This window comes from Sinohyriopsis cumingii, chromosome 11 (genome assembly GCF_028554795.1).
Source record: "Sinohyriopsis cumingii isolate HCF-2022 chromosome 11, ASM2855479v2, whole genome shotgun sequence".
Taxonomy (NCBI): domain Eukaryota; kingdom Metazoa; phylum Mollusca; class Bivalvia; order Unionida; family Unionidae; genus Sinohyriopsis; species Sinohyriopsis cumingii.
The window spans coordinates 62,895,156-62,914,880 of NC_142971.1; the positions used below are offsets into that span (position 1 = coordinate 62,895,156).

The following is a 19,725-nucleotide window of genomic DNA, read 5'->3' on the forward strand; positions in this document are numbered from 1 at the left end:
GGGTATGTGAGAAAGCTTGCCAGTAGCTTCTCGTGTGTCGGTGGTTCTTTTCGGGGTTTTCCCGGGTTCTTCCTCCACCATTAATACTGGCCGCCATGTATAGCCTATCGTATGCTGAAAAATGGCATTAAACCCTACAACAACAACAACAACAAAAATATATAAAACTGCAGACATCACATCATGCTTACATCCTCTCTTTTTTTTCCAAATAAAGTGCATCTAATGATTGAAAAAATTTGACATTTTATAGATTTATTAAGTTGAAGAAAAACAGCAATAAATAAAGCCTTAACAACCATGTGGCAACATGTCAGAATTACTATATATTATCCTTGGGGTAACTTCTCCAGGCGAAGTGGGGCGACTTTTCTAGACGAAGTGGGGCGACTTCTCCGACCACCATGGGGCAACTTCTCCTGACACCTGGGATGAGTCCTCCATGGGACGAGTTCTCTGCTATTTCATTAATAATAATAATATTAATAAGGACTTTGTATAGCGCCTAATCTTTAGAAGCTCTAAGCGTTTTACAACATTAGACAACACCTATAAGATAAAAAACATATAATGATATGATTACAAAAACAAACACCATGAAATTAGAAAAACTTAAAAAGAAACATGCTGAGAATATTTCAGGTAGGAAACATTATTAGGTCTTTAAGTTTGTTCTTGCAGTCAAAATAAGTGAGTTTTGAGAGCTCTCTTGAATGACTTCTGTCATGATTTGTGACAATTTTGTTTGTCAGTAAATTCTGTATTCCTAGCAGCAACAAGTGGCTACCAGTTGTCTGCTTTGCATTTAGTTGTCCTGTACTGTTTTGGCTGTCTTATGTTTGGCCTTTTTTGTTAACAAAATAATACTTGATATTGGACCTGAAGGACATCAAAGAGGAAATCAGGGTCTTTTGAGAGCCTGTTGATGTGATTTGCTTGGGCTTACAAACATAATATGATTATGAAGTGTTATGTTGAATCCTGAAGAAAACTGTTGGCAGATGACTCTTTGGTAAAAGGGGATGATTTCTGGTAGATGGCAATGGTTTGACAAGAAAGGTAATAACATGATTGAATCAGTGATGTGTATTTAAGATGCTCAAGTTCAAACAGAACATCTGTTCTAGACACAGGTAATACATCATTTGAAAATGAGAATTGTAGATGAATAAAGCTATGAATGAGATGAAAACATTAAGATATGATTTTACACATGCATTTCAGATTCAGTTAGACTTGAATATACTGTTGGTGTTGATGGTTTGCTTTTTGTTACAGAGTGATATGCCAATGAAAAATGATTGCATTGTTATTACAACAACTTGAAAAAGTCATCTGATAGATTTTAGCTGGAATTTACCACTGCAGCTAATAAAAACATGGCAGGAAATTATGCCAGCAGTCAATATGCAGCCTGTAAGAGTTTATCAGAAGATAAGCAGTTAAGAAAAGAATAGTTAAATTTTGTGTAAACAATATGACTTGAATTTATAACATAAAATTGTACAGCCTAAAGTGCTAGTATATTGAGAAATTGACAAGTTCTGGTGAATTTTTAATAGCCTACAAAATGCAGACTGGCCATAATTTAAACTTTATCAACCATCAGTCTATGGAAATTATGAAAAATACCTGTCTCATATGGACTATTAAATTACCACTAAATTCGAGTCCCGAGACGGGAAGCAAATAAATGCTGACAGTCTTTTGATTCCATCTGCAAATGATTTAAAAGATGGAGATTGTGAAACAATTGTTTACATTCATGACTACAGTGTAGATGCTAGTTTAATTTCTTTGTGAAATAAGCTAGTATATTTTATATCTACTGGTCATAAAGCTACTTTAATTTTCTTATGAAGTATAATTTAGATTTACTGGTCACCTTATATGATGACTTTTGTGTGACTTCTGTTTACATGTTTGTTATGGCTACTTTTAAACTCCTGGAAGGAGTGGCACAGAATATTAACCCTACTTTTCCATAGGTCTAGTTGGTCCCAAATGAAACCAAAGTTCCTTGGACATGCACCATGTCTACCATGGTAGCCATGTTGGAAAATCTTTATATCACTACTAATAAATTAATGTCAGTCTTTGAAGAAAGTGTCATTTTGAAGTCAGAAGCCAATGTCTTTTTTTTGCTTGGGACAGCAAAAATTCACAGGCCAGCTGGGCCAGTAAATATTTAAAGAGATGCAAACAAAATATGCTGATGCAAACAAAAAATATTGTCCAAAATCAATCAGAAGCAAAAAATGTCAAAAATCTATCGTTCTTTTGTCATGTCTGTACAAGCTAAATCGGGCAGTATTTGACAAATGGTTATAAACTTAAGAACTGCACATACCCTCACAAAATGTCATCTGAGCTGTAACCTCTATTGAACCATATGTCGCTTAGATAAAGCCAAAGACCTGGAAGTTGGTTCAGACTATATTGAACCATATGTTGATTAGATAAAACCAAAGACCTGGAAGTTGGTTCTGACTACTTGCATGACAAGGCAGCAGCCACATTTGTAATTGCCACAGCCAATACTGTCAGGAAACCTGTAGTAAAAATGTTGGAGATGTCCAGATTTTGCGCTTTGACAATTGATGGTACAAAATGACTACCCTGTTAGTGACTTTTAGAATATATATGTTAAAAAATGCAACCAGGGTAAAACTGAGGATATTTTTCTACATTAGAAGACACAATCAGGTTGAAACTTAGGACACTTTTCAATGGTTGAACACAGGGTAAAATTGAGGACACTTTTCTATGTTAGAACACAATCAGGTTGAAACTGAGGACACTTTTCTATGTTAGAACACAAAATCAGGGCAAAACTGACACTTTTCTTCACATCGGACATGCAGATTCCTCCAACTGCCAAAACATGTCATCATTTTCAAAAGGTCTTCAAGACTCTTGGGGTCAGTACAATTACAGGTTGACACCATTACAACACAGTAGTTGAGAGCCATAGAACCTGACTGTGTAACGATGTTATAGACCGAAGCATGTTAATAGCAACCAGGTAGGTTAGTTAGCTTAAGAAAATGATGTATGAGCCCCCAAAAATGTGCATGGGGTAGGTAATAAATGCGTGCAGTAAAATGCTTGCTTCATCGGCACAGTTACCATCTTAAATTGATGCATATTAAATGAGAAATACACCTGTAGTGAAAACAGAGAAGGCATATATAATAGTTTACTTTATTTAGAAAATCACGAATTGGTACTACAGATACGTGAATACTGTTTATATATACATGTCTAATGTATAGCATCAATAGAGTATCAACACCGTGTACTCACCCGTAAATCTCATCATATACATTGAATCCACAATACAAGTGATTTCATTGAAAATATGCACACACACACACACATTTAAAATATTCACTAGTTTTGTTACGGGTCATATTGGTCTGAATTCAGTAGAAAAACATTAAGCCATTGTTGGTAGCGTTTGTAAGCATAAACTCTTTCTCTGCAAAAATGAAACTTTCACGGCACAGTTAACATGTTCCAGTCACGTTTGAAAATGCAAAAATCCATCAGATTCCATTACTTTTTTTAAAGTTTGGTACTGACTTCCTTTGAAGAAAATTTTTTTGTTTTTATTGAAGATTGTAGTTGGCTTTATTTGATGAACGGTGCATGCTTTATTGAAGTCACCGCTAAAGGCCAACTTTGGAGAACCAAACAAATGCCCATTTCTTATTGTGGTGGCAACATCAAATAATTGTATTGCATGATTGAGACTTTTTTTTCTTTCTCCATTTGCTGAGCATATTTTCATAACAATTGGTGCTTCAAAGGTAATCTGTTTCCATTGAAATTTCAACAAACTATTTTTTCTGAGTACATTTGTAAAAAGGTACTGGCCATCGTTAGGACTAGTCTAGTTACTGATCCTGCCTGCCTATTGAATGAACCAATAAGTAAGATGTGTTTTTTGTATAAAAAAAATTAATTTAAAAATATTTTTTTAAATACATTTATGGTAGCACATGATGCTGTCTTCCACACACGTGTCAGAAATTTAGTAAAGGGTCAACGGATGATAGAGATGCTGGTGTTCTGGTCTGATGATAGGGATGATTACAGAAAATGTGAGTGTTCTGAAGGATTTAATTCTCAGTGAAAGATGAGGAATTTTACTTACCATCCACATACAAATGCCAGTCTTTGTAATTATATTAATTACTAGCGATTGGCCAAAAATCTGACGAAAGATAGATTACGCAGATAATGCCTCGTCCAGTTGATCTCCATTACCAGAAATGTGAACAACAAAAAAGTGGATATCTCACAATATACAGTGCTCATGCTGGATGTCAAGATAAGCGTATTTGGATATAACAATGCATTGTTTAAATGGCTTGTCAATATAGACAAAGAATTTGTTTTTGTAACAATAGATAAATGTAACAATAGATAAATTTCAGTGCATTTTATATCCAGTTTGTGGCTTCCTTTCATGGGGCCTCTGAATTTCTCCACTCCAAACCAATGGTTCTATATACAAGTTTAAACAGCCAACAATGTTGCCAATACAAAAAAATCACCGGATGGTATATTTTGCCGCCAGTAAGGGAAAAAAAATCCAAGTTTGCAACATTGGCGAAGCCCTATGTGATTCCAGAATAAACATTTTATGTTATTTTTCGTGTATGAGAAAAATACATATAAATTTCAGGAGCCACACCAAGATCATCTTATAATATTCACATGTGATTTTTTCCTCCAAATGATATATGTATATGAAATTTCGGGGAGCCACGCCACGACTGTGTTATATCCGAATTTGTGTTGTAACGGAGCGTGCTATAGTGGGGTCACACTGTATCTAAGACAAACAGATCATCAGCAGTATGAAGTGTTAACATCTTGCACATCGGTTGCTTTATTCATGTGGAACATAGTATTATATTACTGCAGCTTTCACGATTTTACTCTGATATAGTAGGAGATCCTGCCTTACCTGCATATTACAGAATCAGAATGCCCTGCATAGGTGAAATGCCATCATCCAAAAAACAATTTTTTAAATTATATTTTTTTTACTGTGAAAATTCTCTTTCTTTTGCAGGAACTTAATAGATGCAGATGTATTTTCCAAGTCCGATCCAAGTAAGTATCTATTTTTATTTCCAAGTGTATCAGGTTTTTAAAAAAACCTCTCCATTATGTGGAAAATTCCAAAGAGAGCTAACAGATCTACACTTCTGTCAAGCATTTCTGTGCTAGTAAGATTTCTGTCACCAGTATTAAAGCAAAACATATACCAAATTTGACCGATTGATGAAAATAAAATACTGCAATGCTTACCATTTGAAAAGAGGCAATTGTCACCAGGATATCCTGTTCAAAATAATATTAAGTTTGGACACAGGGGATACCACCCTTGTGTTTTCATGACTTGTGATAGGTTGGCTTAATCTGCGCATAGCTTTGAAAAGATGTAATGTTGATCCAGCGGACTATTCAAATGAAATACATTACTTTGGACTGTTTCTGTCAGCATTTAGGTCAGGTTTATCGTTGGTTTTACAAAATTCAGTGTAACAATGCCAATAAATGGCAAGAGGTATTAAGCAAACTATCCTGATCTTGTAAAAATTTTTTGCAAAGTTGAACATTTTATGGAATAAAAAACTATTACATGTATGTTGAAGAGAACCAACAATGAATAGGATGTAATGTGTTTGCAACATCTCATTTATGTGAAGAAAAAAATTACTGAAGAGTTTAGAAACAGACTACACCAAGGAACTTCTTGAGAATCCTGTTCTAGCAGCAAGTTGACATTTATACTTGTGGGACAACTTCATGCAAAATTGGAAACTTGGATTAAAATGCGGTGTTGTTTTAAGGTATAAATTTCCATCTTTTATAGGATGTATTTATTTGTATGATTCTAAAAGATACATACTAATTAGAATTTTCTGGGTTACAAGTTCAAGAAGGTCATGGAGTGTGTCTTCATGTTGACATTTAAAAATCACATTTTCATATGTATTTAGGGTATAAATGTGGGATATTTTTCTCACTTTATGAATATCACTTCCTTAATTAAAGGACCAATGTTCTTTCTTGATACAACTTGGATATTCATCCAAAAACAAAATCCAATGTTTACAGGAATGCCGTATCGTTGCGCAGAATTAACCAACATACAGAGTTGGTGGTATATTTACAATACTTATGTCAACATCATGACAGTGGTAAGGTATAAAGTGGTACTCTTATATGGCGTATGTCCGTAACATTTTGGTTCAGTTCTGCAATTAGGTTAGTGTTAAGCACTGTGCAGTTTGCTCCTCAGTTTATACTATACACTGGTAAGTATATGTACACCAGTCTGCCACTTAGTATGTAATTGTAACTTGGATATTTGGAATTGTAATGGACTGGACAGTTTTATCGTGAGTTGTGTGTAAATCATGAACAGTATGATAAGCAGTTAAGTTTGGCTGATCTTACCAGGCCAGGATAGTTATACACCTCCCATCATCCACAGTGCGGCTTTTATGTATATATCATTTATAGTGTGTTATTGACCTTTTCCATGATTGAGGTTAGAGTTCTGGCCTACTTATTGTAATTTTTTTTAAAAAATATGTATACATGAGTTTGAGTTCAAGACCTTGTTTATTAACTTAGATGGTTCTGGAAGTGACCATGTTTACAAATTTGATGGAATTTTCACTTTGAAATGACCCACATCAAGGGCATCATAGCTCAGGCCAGTCTGTTTATAAAGAACTAGGTAGTCTGTGGAATAATTTTTTAAGTTGTGTTCAGATAAAATTTGATAGGAATCATTTATTTCAGTTTTTCATTGTAATTACAAAGTGTTCATTGACTTGGACTAAAGCACTACTTTGGGATTACTGAGGATAAATTCAAGGACATTCTGGATTATATCACTGTGATATATCAAGACAGTGAAGATTATTGGAATTTATTTGGAACATTCTATTCTTTTAGACTTGTGATATTACATTTAGGATCATATGGGATTTAATTCAGAACACTGTAAGTACCTCATAAATTTTCACTTTTTACCTAAGAGAAATAAATTATTTCAAGATTTTTATTACAATTGTTGGTTTGCTTCTTTCAGTTACATATATTTTAAGACCATATAGTCGTAACTCATTATAATGCATAATACAAGATATATAAATTATTTATCATTGTTTTATCAATTTTAGCTCTATAGGTCATAGACCAGAAGAGTTTGTGTTATGGTCATTAGTCAATCAGCCATCACGCAACCATGTACAGAAGTTTCTTATAGCTACATTTCCTAAACTACACTGAGGATTGCCATGAAACCTTAGATGCACATTCATCCTTTGATCGGGTTGGTCCTATATGAAAAGGGTGCAGCTCAAACATACTGCCACAATGGCCATTTTGAAAATATTGTTATTTCTACTCTAGTGTTTCCCCAAGGGGTGCAAGATTGGGAGTCAAAAATCCTCTCAGTGTCTGAACTGGGGGTCAGACTAAGTATAAAAAAACATTGATATCAAAATTAGAGGTCAGATTAAAAATATGGGGATCTTTGAACACAAATGAGGGTAATGGGAAACACTACTACTCTTCTTAAATGGATGGTCATATCAACATTGAACTTTCACTAAAAGACTTCTTATGATGTTTAGCTAGGGCCACAAGAATATGGTTCTGCTTGGTCAAGTGTCCATGTAAAAATAAATCACATTAAGTTTATACAATGTTTTTAAAAAAATGACCTGCCTACCCTAATTTTAAAACCAGTGTAATGGGGAACACATAATTTTTGTTTTGGCGTAGTCCTACATAATAACAGTATTGGTCTGAAATTTACTATGGTCAACACTGCAGCCAACTTGAAAATCTTATAACCACCCCACCTGAACAGAAAGTCATATCGAAATGGAATTTTTATCAAAAGACTTATTATGATGTCTGGTTGATCTTGAATGAGAATGGTACCAAACTGACATCCAATATGGTCACCACAGCAGCCATCTTAAAAATTTTGTGTTAATGTTACTTCTTCTGAATGGAAAGTCTTATTAACATGAGGTTTTCAACATTTGGCTTCTTATGATGTCTGATTGGTCCTAAAAAGAAATGGTACCAATTTGAGGTCCAATATAGCTGCCACATTGGCCATATTGAATCTGTTGTAGTCACTATTTGTACTTATTAATGGAAAATCATATAGACATAGTGTTTTCATCAGAAGACTTCTTATGAAGTCTAGATAATAATAATAATGAGGACTTTGTATAGTGTCTAATCTTTAGAAGCTCTAAGCGCTTTACAACATTAGACAACACCTATAAGATAAAAAACATATATAATGATATGATTACAGAAACAAACACCATGAAATTAGAAAACATAAAAAACATGCTTAGAATATTTAAGGTAGGAAACATTAGGTCTTTTTAAGTTTGTTCTTGCAGTCAAAATAAGTGAGTTTTGAGAGCACTCTTGAATGGGATCACTGTGTCTTTGTGTCTAAGTTCAGTGGGCAATTCATTCCATGTCGCTGGGCTCTGGTATGCAAAAGAACGCTGTCCATATGACTTTGTTTTCATTGTGGGAATAATGAGTATATGATTGTCAGAAGAGGAGTGTAAGTATCTTGCTGGTGTGTACACATGGGTGAGGTCGGATAGGTATGTTGTACTAGAGTCCATCAGTAAAACGTAGCACAGAGAACAAATTTTGTGTTTGATTCTAGATCGAATAGATAGCCAATATAGAGTACAGAGCAGCAGGGAGGTGTTCTCTGATCGTGGTACTCTAAGTATGATCCGAGCAGCTGTGTTTTGAACTTTTTGAAGTTTCTGGAGCAGATATTGAGATGAACCAGACAGAACTGAGTTACAATAGTCCAGTCTTGAAAGTACTAATGAACACACAAGTGTTTTAGTGGCATCAGCTGAAAGATATTTGCAAATGGAGCTGATGCGTCTCAGCTCAAGATATGCAGCCTTGCATATGTTCATGACATGTTGGTGCAATGTGAGAGTACTGTCCATAGTAACACCTAGGTTTCATACTGATTGTGTGAGTGTGTGAATTTAATGTTGGTGTTGCTGATATTTATTGCTTGAGGTAAAGGATGTGAATGAGAAAGTCTTTGTGTTGTGATCAGAATGGCCTCAGTTTTATCATCATTCATCTGCAGTTGTTACATGTCATCCATGATTTCACATCAGAAATGCACCTCTATACACCTTGGATGGTAGCATCAACTTCAGTTGGGTGGCTAGATTTGTATATTTGGGTGTCATCATCGTACAATTGGTGAGACACTGGATGATGATCCATGACATTTGAGAGCAGGTGAGTGTATAGAATGAAGAGAACAGGTCCAAGAACAGACCCCTGTGGAACACCACAACATAGATCAACTGGGCTGCAGTGTATTTGATTTGCAGACACAATTTGTGTCCTGTTGACCAAGTAGGACTTGAAGGCTATACACTGTATCATGAATGCCAAATACATGCAGGAGACGGTGAAGTAATATATCATGGTCTATTGTGTCAAATGCTGCAGACAAATCAAGGAGGGTGAGGACTGTAATCTTTCCGCTATCCAAAGCAGAGAGAATGTCATTAACTACTTTTAGAAGAGTAGTTTCAGTACTGTGGCCAGGGCAATATGCAGATTGTACATTGCTAAAAAGACTGTTTGAATTCAGATGAAATACAAGCTGCAATAGAACAACCTTTTCTAAGATTTTTTATATGAATGGGAGATTAGAAACTGGGTGGTAGTTCTTTAAATCGTTACGGTCTAGTATTGGTTTCTTCAGCAGAGGCTTTACAATGGCAGTTTTGAAAAATGATGGGAATTCCCCTGATGAGAGAGAGGTATTAATAACATCAGTTAGTGAAGGCAATACTGGATCTAAGCACTCAAGCAGCAGTGATGTTGGAATTGGATCAAGCTCACATGACTTTGGTGCACTTTTCATCAGGATTGTACATACGAAATCCATAGAGACAGGTTCAAATGCTGCTTATGGTTGCCACCCAAATTCTATATCCCAACTGTATGGTGACAACGAGTCAATCCTAAATGAAATGGTGCCAGTCTGATGTGTGCTCTAGCTGCAATAGTGGCCAGCTTTAAATCTTTTTTATCACTTCCCCTGACTAAACGGTCATATATCAACATGGAGGTTTTGCTAATAAACTTCTTATAATATTTAGTTGAGCCTAACTTAAAATGGTGCTTATCTGACATTCAGTATGTGGCCATCTTGAAAATCTTGTTTTCACTACTCCGCTTAAATGGAAAGTCATTTTAACATTGAGTTTTCATCTCAAAAGTTCTTATGGTGTCTATTTGTTCCTTGACAAAAATGACTAATCCTCAACATGGCCACCATGTTAGCTATCATGAAAATATTGTTTTCTTTACTCCTCTTAGATGGATGGTTATTTCAGCATGCACTTTCATCAGTAGACTTCTTATGGTGGCTAGTTGGATGTAGATGAAAATGGTGCCAGTCATTTATCCAGTATGGCTGTCACAGTGAGTTTCTTAAAAATCTTCTTGTCATGACTCCTCCTGAATGGACGAGTATAAAATGAAACGAGGTTTTGCCAAAAGACTTCTGATGATGTCTATTTTAGTCAAAATGAATATGGTGCTAAGCTGACATCCAAAATGTGCACTACAGCAGCTATTTGAAAATATTTTCATCGAAGAACATCAGGGATGGTTTCAACACTCAGTGGTAAATATGAAGAAATGGGCTTTTTTGGACCAGTATAATATCACTCCCTTTTCTTCTTTTTTTTTATTTAAAAGAAATTATTGAAATGTGCATTTTTGTAATTCCATAAATTATATATTTTATTTTATATTTAATGGTTTATAGTCCAATATTCAATTATGGATGATATCCAGTCTATAGAAATTAAAATCTGCATGCATACATGGCAGTCATTATGCTTTTCTGTAATACTGAATTATGGTTTATGCTTGCCTAAATATGGATTGTTCTTTTCAGGTACATTAAAAATATAATAACTAAGCAATAAAAAGTTGTTTGTGATTTATATTATCGTCTCTTTCATTCCACTAATCATAAAAATTGGAGAATATTCTGAAAAGACTGCAGTGTAAGAATAACATAAGAGTTAATTGATCCATCACAGATCTACATGTACTGTCCTATTGACTATTTATAGCAACCTATATACCGCCCATTTCCAAGACAACATATGTTTTTTAAAGTCCATATCATGTCAGATCAGAAAAAGGACAAATCAGTACTGCTTTACAGATTTGTCCACATCATGTCAGGTCAGAAAAAGGACAAATCAGCACTTGACAAATTTGTCCATATCATGTCAGATCAGAAAAAGGACAAATCAACACTGCTTTATTTGCAGTGTCTACTTTTAATTTTTTAAAAACAAATTAAACAAACAAATAGGATGCTCGATCACATGACCCCCACCTGTGGCTCCTACTGACAAATATAATTGCATCCCTAAATATAAGTGCATAGATAAAACATTTCTAAATTTTTTGTAAAATGTCTGAACGTTACAAGGCAGAGCTCTCATTTTGACTTTAAACTGTTAGCAGTTATATGTATATTCTACTTCTGGTTTTGTGAACACTATAAACTGATTTAAGTGCTCATGATGTTCCAGCAGATCAGGGTGTGTGCTATTTACAGCTTGGTGACTATTTTACAATGAGCTTTGTGCACATATGCCAGCAAGGCTGGGTGTACTCTGTTCAGTTTGGCACACAATACATGGTATGCTTTTTATGGTGCCATTTGCCTTCAAAGACTTCAAAACCAACTGCAACATCAGATTGCATTCACATTTTTCATAATTTTTTTTCTTCTTCAGTGGTGGTGCTGTTCATAGGAGATGGACATCAAGGTTGGAGAGAGGTTGGTGCCTGTTTTATATATATGTTGTTTGCATTGAATAGTATTACTCAGTATGCATTTTCCTCTGCCAGTTTGGTGGATTAGATATATATTCCATTTTCATTTTTTTTTTTAAAAAACGGAAACATTGTGGATTAAACATCAGTGATCTTGGAAAGCTCAAGAATATTTTAAGGATCAGAAGGGAATAAAATGTAGAATTCTTTGTTTGCCAATCATATACCCATGCTTCTCAATTTTGATCAAAGTGATGAATTGAAAGCCTCTTTGGTTGGTCTCTTATGCCATGCATATGATTATATGGCATTGATCTCTGTATTGTCTAAGCTATGATCTAAGGGCTAAGTTCTGGGAATAAATTGTACCACCAGGTCAGTGTTAATTGTATGATATCATTTATCCTCCCTTCTCAGCAAGTGTTTAATTGTATGTTTATGAGGTAATTGACTGAATAGTTTCTATATTATGACCCAGGGGCATAGTACACCTCTCCCGTGATAACTCGTGTACAATGGGTCCACAAACATAGATCACACTATAAGAATGGCGTGAGTTACCAAGGGACCTCCAAATTTTTTAAATAATCTCTTTGTCATTTAGAAAACCCTTGGGGGGAATCAGGGAACTGGGCTGTTTAATGACTGAATCCTCGTTTTACAATCACATTGATAATTTTTAAAAACGCACTTTTTCTAATGAAGTTATTCGTTGTTCAGTATGTGAAAAATCCTTCCAAATGGTTTCAACAGACATCATGTGTATATGAAGTCTAACAGCATTTGACACCTACCATAGAGTTGCAGTGAGTAGGGATCAGTCTTGATGTGTACTTCCATGTACTGATTTATATGGCCCCAATCTAAGCACTTGGGCCTTTGCTTAAAGCTCAGGATGTCCACTGCAGCCACAGCAACATTCCTACCACTGAAGGTAGGAATGCAAGACATAACCCCGCATACTTTGGCCACTTGGCTAAAGGGAATTGTTAAACCATTGTACTCGTAACTCTCAAAGGATCAGGTACACTGTTTAGCTGACATAATACGAGTGATCCATGATCCTAGCTCTGATTGTAATGTCTCAGTTTGGGACATAGCAAAGTCAGCAGACTTGCATGCCCAGTAGTCCTTCTCTAGCTTTCATTAGTGTGAAATGTATTATGGAGAGAAAACTGAATCATGTTGGGATAGTGATATCTGCACAGACAATGGCCACTCCCCATTCATGAAAGCACAACCTTTGACCCAGACATGAATTTGCCACTTTTGCTTGACTTTCCTGGTAAATTTTTGATGTTGAGACAATAATCAAGTGGGGAATCCCACAGGAATCTCCAGTGCATGTATATACAAGGTTTTCTTTGATAATACTTGTATGATTTTAATAAGTTATGTTTTGTTGATAATATTTACCTGATCGCTTACAATGATGCCACACAAACACACACAGTGTGAGCATTCTTTAAAGTTTCACTCAGGTAAAACACTGGCACATCCGGGTATAATGGTGGCTACCTAGGGGATAGAAAGGAGAGTTAAATTGAAAGAGCTGACACCATTTGCCTATATAAAATATACAGACACTTTTTGAAAGTTATGTTAATGTAATTTCCTTAAAATATTTGCTTATTGCAGTTTGGAAGAACTGAGGTCATTTGGAATAATTTGAATCCAGATTTTGTCAAGAAGTTTGTGATGAATTACCTTTTTGAAGAATGTCAGAAGATTAAATTTGAAGTGTAAGTATGAGTTGTTGTAAATTTACTACATCTTTTAAATGAGAAGATTAAAGTTTGCCGTATTTTTTAAGGATTGAGAAAATCACAGTAGGTTTCGCAGTGTTTTAGTATTTTAAGCATACCAGACTTTCTTAAGGCTAGGTGGAGCCACAGTGGTTCATTATTTTAAAGCATACCAGACTTTCTTAAGGCTACATGGAACCACAGTATTTCATTATTTTAAAGCACACAAGACATTCTTAAGGCTACAGGGAATCACAATAGTTCATTATTTTAAATCATACCAGACTTTCTTAAGGCTACAGGTAGCCACAATGGTTCAGTTTTTTGAAGCATGCCAGACTTGCCTAAGCCTGGAGGGAGCTATAGTGGTTCAGTGTTTTAAAGCATGCCAGACTTTTAGTTAGTAGGTCACTGTGTCTAAATCCTTTTCAGACCAGCCTAGTTTATCTGACTTAATGTATGTCATTTACAACCTTTGCCTTTGAAGTAAATAGTAATTGATATGTTTATGCAACCATCTATCACTTACTGACTCTTTCAATCAGTCTGTCACTTAGGCTGATATTTCTTATGAAATGTAAGCTCACTGCATCATTTCTTCGCCTAGAACAAAAGTATACTTTCATCCTAGCCATGTCTTGTCTTTCTGTCATGTTTTTGGTCAGTTTTACATCTGGTTGTCAGAAAAAGAGTTTTGTATATCTAAAATTAAAAGTGCATGTTGATATTCAACTGGTTCACAGTGACATAACATGTAAAGATTAGCAATTATTCATTTTTTTAAAAACAAAATAACTGGCCTAAATGTGACCTCATTGCGATCACTTAAAATTGTTTTCAAAATTTAGTCCGGGCTATAATTTTACTGCTCATCACATCTTGGTACAATATGATTAACTAAAATTCATGTAGAAAATTTTGTCTTGTCTGTAATTTGATTGCTCATCACTTTCCAGTTCAGTATGATCACTCTGGCTCAGCCAATTCAGGTGTGTGAGAAAACATGCCAGTATCATCCCCTGGGTTGGTGGTTCTTAAGTGGGTTTTCCTGCATCCTTCTTCCACCAGTTTTACTGGCTGCCATGTATACAGTAGCCTATAATGCCAAAATTTTATGAAAAGTCAACTGGGTACCCATCGATCATAATGATCAATTACCCAGGTACCTGGTCAGAGGAAAATGATATTATATGTAACCTGAATTGTTTGCTGTACATTCATACATGCCAACACCCCAAGAGGGTTAAGGATAATTATTATGAATATGTGACAGAAATGCATAATCTGAGCATAAAAAGAGTATAAATTACATGACATATTTACAGAAAGCTGTACATTTATTTCTTCTTTCAAATTCAAGAAACCCATCCGTTTTCTTGGAATAGTGTCATGTACGGTTACTAAAAAAAAATAATAATGAAAATGTTCGATGTTCATAGCCAAATTGTCTCACATTGAAAATATAAGGAAATTAGACAGAGGTCTAATGATGGATAAATGTGCAGCAGCCAATAGTCACATGACATGAGCCTGAACTGCACTGATTATTCTGGGTCTTGCTTACTCCTGATGTCGCCAGATGTAATCTTTGATCTCAACTTGGAAACGTGTGGTTTTGTTTGTTTTTGTTTTTTTACTTGAACTAAATGGGTACTCAGTAGCTAATTGTATTACCTCATTAATTATGAATGGATTGGTACCAATTGACACCTTTAAGAATAGCATTTAGTTACATTATGGAATTTTAAGAAATTCTTTTAATCCAATTATTCAGAACAGTGTTTGAAATTAAGACAGCTACGGGTATGTCTAGTTGCAGGGAGACTAAAGAAGTCATGAAATTATTAGTCCAATAGTACATTACAGTTTTGACATAGCAGACAAATGCAAATTTTGAAATTTGCTAGGGACGGCGCTGTATTTAAACACTGGATGGGTACCGGTATATGATACATCATTCACAGCAATCATTTTGTGTGTATTTTTATTTACCTTTCATGTCATTTCATATATAATTTATAATATAATACCTGTTGCAGTTATGATGTTGATTCCAAGAGTGCGGATCTTGAGAAACATGTAAGTAAATGGGTATTATATTTCCATGTAAGTAAATGGATATTATATTTCCATGTAACTACATGGATATTATATATCCATGTGAGTAAATGGTTATTATATTTCCATATAAGTAAATGGATATTATATTTCCATGTGAGTAAATGGATATAATATTTCCATGTGAGTAAATGGATATTATATTTCCATGTGAGTGAATAGATATTATATTTCCATGTGAGTGAATGGATATTATATTTCCGTGTAAGTAAATGGATATTATATTTCCATGTGAGTAAATGGATATTATATTTCCATGTGAGTAAATGGATATTATATTTCCATGTAAGTAAATGGATATTATATTTCCATGTGAGTAAATGGATATTATATTTCCATGTAAGTAAATGGATATTATATTTCCATGTAAGTAAATGGATATTATATTTCCATGTAAGTGAATGGATATTATATTTCCGTGTATGTAAATGGATATTATAACCAAATAGAGATTTGCAGACTCTTGTGTCTTTAATGTAAATGAATCAATTTTAAATATATAAAATGGTTTTTACAATGTCTTGAAGAAGGAATCTCAAATTCTTTAAACAAAGGAAATTTCCAGAATTTTATTTACAAATATTTATCTATCATATATGCAACAAGCATTTGTAATCTATTTATTATCAGCAGACACAGCATTTGATTTCTGTTCCATCATTTTTGACTGTAAAGAGCAAAAAGCTTATGGAATGGTCTCTCTTCTATTGTCCATCCACCATCTGTCAACTGTCGTCCATCCATCCAATATCACAAGTTTGTTATTGCTACTTCTTGTTCTACTGCTTGGAAGATTTCTGTGGAACATTAAACACATATTCATGCCATGGTCTAGTCCTAACTGAAAATGGTGCAAGTGTGTCACTACATTGGTCATCTTGAAAATCATTTTATCGTTACATCTTCTGAATGCATGGTTATATCTCTGTTGTTTACAAGGAGACTTTTTATTATGTCTAGTTGGTCCTAAATGAAAGTGGTGCCAATGGCTGACCCAGCAGCCATCTTAAAAAATTTGCTTTTGCTATTCCTTCTGAATGGATAGTCGTATCAGCATGGGGTTTTCACTAGACTTTTTATTGTATCTAATTGGTCATCAATGAAATCATGCTGATCTGATACCCAGTATGATTTTCACGCTGGCCATCTTTAAAATCTTTCAATATTGGCACCGTGGCAGCCACCTTGAAAGTCTTGTTATTGCTACTTATCCAGGATGTATAGTTGTATCAACATGGGGTCTCGCTAGAAGATTTCTTATAGTTGGTCCTAAATAACCATTGTACCAGTTAGTTAGTGCTACTTCTGAATGGAATGGCATACTGACATATGGTTTTCACCAAAAAAGCTTCTTGTGATGTCTAGTTGATCCCAAATGAAACTGGTGTCAGTGTGAGGTCTGGTATGGCTACCACTATGGCAGACAAACCAGACCAAAAATCAGCACCAGTTTCATTTAAGCAATAATGAAAATCTTGTTATCACTACGCATCCTGAACAGAAAGTCATACTGACATGATGTTTTGAACATAAGACTTCTTATAATGACTGGTTAATCCTGAATGAAAATGGTGCTTGTCTGGTGTCTAATGTGTCTGCCACAATGGCCAGTTTGAAAATTGTTATCACTTTTTCTCCTGAATTAAATTGGTGCTGATCTGAATTCCAATTAGTGGCCATCTAGAAATCCTGTTTTGCGAAACCTCATAAATGTTAAGTCATTTTGACATAGGGTTTTCACCAGAAGAGTTCTTGTGGTTTCTAAATGATTCCTTAAAAAAAATGACTAACCCTCAATATGGCCACTATAGTTGCTATCTTGAAAATATTGTTATCTCCACTCTTCCCAATGGATGACTCTATTAACAGTAGACTTCTTACCATACCTAGCAGGTCCAAGAATCATGCCAATTGTACATCATTGTTTCCTCTAAGGGTGCATGATTGAGAGTAACAAATCCTCTTGGTGTCAGAAATGGGGATCAGATTGAGTAACAAATCCCCTTGGTGTCAGAAATGGGGATCAGATTGAGTAACAAATCCCCTTGGTGTCAGAAATGGGGATCAGATTGAGTAACAAATCCTCTTGGTGTCAGAAATGGGGATCAGATTGAGTAACAAATCCCCTTGGTGTCAGAAATGGGGATCAGATTGAGTAATTAAAAATCCTTGGTGTCAGAACGAAGGGGGTGAGGGTCAAATAAAAAAATATGGCTGCGATCAAGTTTAAAATTTGGCAGTCTCTGTTATGCAAAATGAGGGTAAAGGGACACACTGTTTGTACATCCAATGGTTGCCATGATAAATGTCTTAAAAATCTTTTTGTCACTACTCCACCTGAATGGACGATTATTATGACATGGGGTTTGTACTTAAAATTTTTTGCTGAAGAATATTAGAGATGGTTTAAACACTCAGCAGCCCAAAGGAAGAAATGGTCTCATCTTAAATGCCTGGAAATTATTTCACCCAGAGGAGCGTCAGTCACTTTGAGGGACTATTGATGTACTTTGCACAGAGGGAGGGAGGGGAGAGAGAGAGTGTATGTCTGTGTGTGTGAGAGATTGAAAAATTACAAAAGGTGTAAATAATTTTGCTCATTGTGGACTGTTACATTCCTAAACTACTTTAAACCAACTTATATTCATCAGCTGTGAATTGTAAATATCTTAAAAAAATTTAAACATTAGTATCAGATTCATTATTTGTGATCACAGTATACTACTACATTGTCCTTGCAAATCTACATATGAAGCCACAAAACAAAATGTTTGCAATCAAATTAGTCATTTCTAGACTTTTGTAAGGCAACCACTTTACAAGACACAAATTATTTTATGTATAATAAATAATGGTGTCATTACAGTTTGTGATTTTTGGTCAGATGATTAAACTCTCAAGATAATAGTCATGTGCCATTTAATATTATGTGATACTTAAAGAATGGTATTCACTTTTGTCCATTTAACTACTACAGTTGTTGTTCCATTCAGGAACCAAATTCAGGTTTTGAAAGTGTAGACCCAACTTTGATATGAATGTTTTTATTGAACAAAATACACATAGCAAATTGGGAAAGAAGCGGTTGATGGAAAATTGTATTTCAGGTTCAGTTGAACTGTCCTCTTGAGAAGCTTAAGTTAAAATGTTGACACTTGCAGGATTTTCTGGGAAGGATGGAGTGCACTCTGGGAGAAGTAGTCTCATCTGGAACCAGATTTGTGAAAAAGCTAATGTAAGTTCTGATATTATTTTTTATTCACAGTGCTGTAATTCCATACATCAATTATGCTTATGAGTTGTCTGTCATCATTCCATCAGTAATTGCTTGCTACAACTCTGAAGGCCATATATTTTAATCTGATTTAATCAGAATTTGATAATGGTATTATATTATCAAGATTGATACAGAGCAAAGTCATTAAATATATTAATGATGTGATCTTTTAATTTGATTGGCTGAGCTTGTTACCACTCTACTCTAGAGGACACATTTCTTATTTGACTTTCATCAAACTTGGAATATATGCTTGTATGAACAAAATTTTGGATGTGTTTGGAAATGAGTGAGACCTTGCATATTAATGACATGATCTTCCATCTGACTTGGGACCCTGGGAGGGCACTTTCAATACGGAATAGTCATCTATGGATGTAGTTTAGAATTTTGTATCATTTTCATATGAACTCCTTTAATAACAAGAGTACTCTGGCATATATTCTTTGTAAAAAAAAGTACCTTTCATATGTACCATATATACTTTTGATACAATGCTGATGGTAATATAACAAAAAGTATGGACAAAATATAAAAAATAGAGAAACATTGAAACAATTGTTTTCTTAACATGCAGTAAACTAATTTGTAACAAACTGATACTGAAAGCATGTTTCTGACATGGAGGCTTTGGCCAACTGCTCTGGAAAAGTG

The 19,725-nt window shown here is 34.8% G+C and overlaps 1 protein-coding gene across 1 annotated transcript in view; it reads left to right on the forward strand.

The window, feature by feature from the left end:
* The window catches only part of LOC149788564 (copine-8-like), a 95,155-nt gene that overhangs the window by 3,413 nt on the left and 72,017 nt on the right, over window positions 1-19,725 (forward strand). The window contains exons 2-6 of the mRNA XM_089974602.1: window positions 5,087-5,127; window positions 11,892-11,935; window positions 13,570-13,673; window positions 15,716-15,755; window positions 18,956-19,029. Coding sequence (XP_089830728.1) covers window positions 5,087-5,127; window positions 11,892-11,935; window positions 13,570-13,673; window positions 15,716-15,755; window positions 18,956-19,029 — 303 coding nt within the window. The remainder of the gene's footprint in view (window positions 1-5,086; window positions 5,128-11,891; window positions 11,936-13,569; window positions 13,674-15,715; window positions 15,756-18,955; window positions 19,030-19,725) is intronic.